At 53.2% G+C, this 2,955-nt stretch overlaps 1 protein-coding gene across 1 annotated transcript in view; it reads right to left on the reverse strand.

Moving 5' to 3' along the window:
- GPSM1 (G-protein signaling modulator 1) overlaps positions 1 to 2,955 on the reverse strand; it is a 55,434-nt gene that overhangs the window by 1,224 nt on the left and 51,255 nt on the right. The window contains 1 exon segment of the mRNA XM_009875965.1: positions 530 to 614. Within this exon segment, the coding sequence (XP_009874267.1) occupies positions 530 to 614 (85 nt within the window).

Below are 2,955 nucleotides of genomic sequence, written 5' to 3' on the forward strand. Positions count from 1 at the left end.
ACTTGGCCAGTAACCGATGCAGAAGTCCCCACAGGCCTGACGTCACCCCTGGCTCGCAAGCGCTGCTCAGGGCATGTGCTCAGCTGCGCAGGAGAGAGCAGCAGCTTGTGTTGCTGCTGTTCTTTTGGAGTTGCTCCTCACCTCCAGACCTGCACTGGGGAGCAGCACCCTGGGCTGCAGTAACTCGCGCTTTACAGCTGCAGCAGCAGCAGCACCACGATATAAAACCCAAACAGCGTGTCAAGGCCGCGCAGGCCCTGGCGATCCCGCGTCTGTCTGGTGGATGTCAGCACCGGTGAGCTCTTCCACGCTCTGCGGGCCTGCGCTCGCTCACAGGGCGTTCACCTGTTCCTGGGGTGCTGAGCCTCTCTCCTTTTCCTACCTGGGGGTCACGATTCTGTCCCCAAGTCATGCATGTCTCGCACAGCGTCCAGGCACTGAGAAGTGTGCGAATGCCTGATGAGAACGAGCTGGTGGCTCTTCACAAATCTGTCCAGCACAAATGAACCAAGCTGTGACCTGGCTTTACCCTCACAGGGCTCAGGATCCATCACTGAGGGCTGATGCCCGGGCTCTGCGCAGCTCTCGCTGCCCTTTTTCTCTGGCAGCTGCCGCTGGGGGAAACAAAGCGCGGCTTTTGGGTCAGGCGCCACAGAGGCACCGAGACCGGCCTGAGCTAGAGGCTCAGCTCTGTTCTTAGAGGGCTCAAGTTGAGAAAAGCAGGTCTGGTCTTGGCTGTTTGTCTGCCCTGATGAGTTCTGGGCACAGAACACTCTGGGCTTTGTGTCTGTGCTGGGGACAGTGGCTGTTGCCTGAGAGCTCTGTGTGCTCTTAATATGAAGGAGATGTGTAGGTGGGTGCACACACCCTTGTACATAGTGAAGTTTTCCCCCCAAGAGACCACCCCCAGCCCCGTCCCAGAGGGCCAGTGTTAGCTCTGCTGTCAGAAAAGCTGGCCAAAAAATAACGGAAATTAATTGTTGTCACTGAAGCTTAGACACAAATATTTATTGAGCACAACCTCCCCCCCTTTCCGTTGAGCTATATTCATTTCTAATATATTAATTCATTTGGCAGATTAAATTTTTTCTTTTTTTTTTTTTAGAAAAAAAAAGTACCTGTGGGTTGGAAATTCCCCATTAAAATGACATTAGCAAATGCACATGTAAAAAATAAATAAGCTCATACATTCAAGTATATGGCAAATAATTAACACCTCTGAAAGCTTAATGGTCAGATTCCAGTTCACCACCTGGCTGAGAGCTGCACAGGCATGAGCCTGCAGCTGGTCAAGTCATTTTTGTCTTCCACCTTCTCTTCACAAATTAGAGCTGGGTCGGTACGACGGTGCCTGGGCAGGTCCTCCCATCCCTTCTGCAGAGCTCCGACCAGCCCCGGGAAGGAGGCCGAGCAATCCTTGTGGCAGTGTAGCAGGTAAGTGCTCCCTGGTAGCTGGTAAAAGGCAGCTACTCCTCCCCATGGTCAGTGCAGGCAGGTTAAATGCCCGATGAGCAGCATCACTGGTCTAAAAAAAAAAACTTACTGCTGGTTGGAAACATTTCCATCAAATGCATTTCAACTAGAAAGTGCTGATTTGATTTGTTCTCTATAGGAACGTTATCTGCTTTGGCAGAATTCGTTACTGGAGTTGCTGAAGTCCAAGGTAGCGTGTCTGGTCAAGCAAAGAAAAAAATCCTTCACCTCCTGAAGTTATGATTCCTGCTCCCCTCCTCTCAGGGCTTGCTTTTCCAACTGTTCCAAAAGGGGAAGGAATGAAAGTAAATGCAGACTCTCGAGCTTGTGCTGAGGGTGGAACTGACTTCCCAGGGACACCCCAGCCTGGAGCTCTCGTGAGGCTCCATTTACCAGAGACAGATCAGGTAAAACCGGCGTGCCTTGGCGAGAGCAGCTCTGCTGGGACTAGGAGAAGCTCAGCTCAGGTTTGGGGAGAAACAAGAGGTGGAAAGGACTTGTCGTCGACTGCTGTTGGACACAGAAGGGAGGAGGGGATGGTTCTGCTTTCCCTCGGGATGAGCCATGGCCGGAAAGCTGCTGGCGTCTGAAGCGGATCCTCGCTGAGCGCAAGCTTTGCCTGGGGCACACTCACCTGCGCACGAGCCGATCCTGCACGAGGCTTCTGGCTCAGCGGCACCAGAACCGACGAGCTGCCCACGTTTGCCTTGTGCTGAACAGATGGGCAGAGACCTTCCCTCCCTGCCCAGGCCCCTCTCTCAGTCCCGCAGCTCGGGCTGCGCAGCCGGCAGTTGCCTTTCCCAGGCGCTGCGGCACGGCTGCTCTCTTGAGGTGACCAAATCCCACTGAAGCTTGGGGCGAGCGAGGCTTTGCTCCTGCTCAGGAATCTGGACACAGCTCTGCACAGGCTGAGGAAGCTGAGGGAGTGTCACAGGGCTCACAGCAGAGTCCTCAGCAAACCCAAAATAAACTTTTAAGGTGTGTGGGACCGCGAGCGCAGCTGGGGCTGGCGTGAGGTTGAGAAGGACGGATGTAGCCTCTGACTTGGGCTCTTTTCCTCCTGTAGAAAGAACAAAGCTGAGCAAGACGTTCCAGGGAAGGGTCCAGAGCGATTTGTGTCACCTTGTGATGCAGGCAAAGCAGGACGACTTCAAAATGTGCTCTTCCCTCATTAAAAGCGTTGTGGAAATAAAAGACATCGAGGCTGGAGTTAACTACCCGCTCTGTGCTCCTTCTTTGGCCAACGGCACAAGCTCCTTGAATTTTTAAGTGATAAGCAAAGGGGCTGCCAAAGTCTTCTTCCCTCGTGCTGTGCCCAGTGTTACAGTGGCCATGTGTCCTAAAAAAAGCCCCGTGTTTAAAAACTGTCCCACACCTGGAAGGCCGTCCTGTAACACCACGGAGCTGGGGCAGCTCCTGGAAGAAGTCTGTGGTAGTGCAGGAGCGCTTGGGTTTGAGACCACCTACGCTTTTTTTTTTTTT

The sequence above is a fragment of the Apaloderma vittatum genome, unplaced genomic scaffold (assembly GCF_000703405.1).
Source record: "Apaloderma vittatum isolate BGI_N311 unplaced genomic scaffold, ASM70340v1 scaffold12929, whole genome shotgun sequence".
Lineage (NCBI taxonomy): Eukaryota > Metazoa > Chordata > Aves > Trogoniformes > Trogonidae > Apaloderma > Apaloderma vittatum.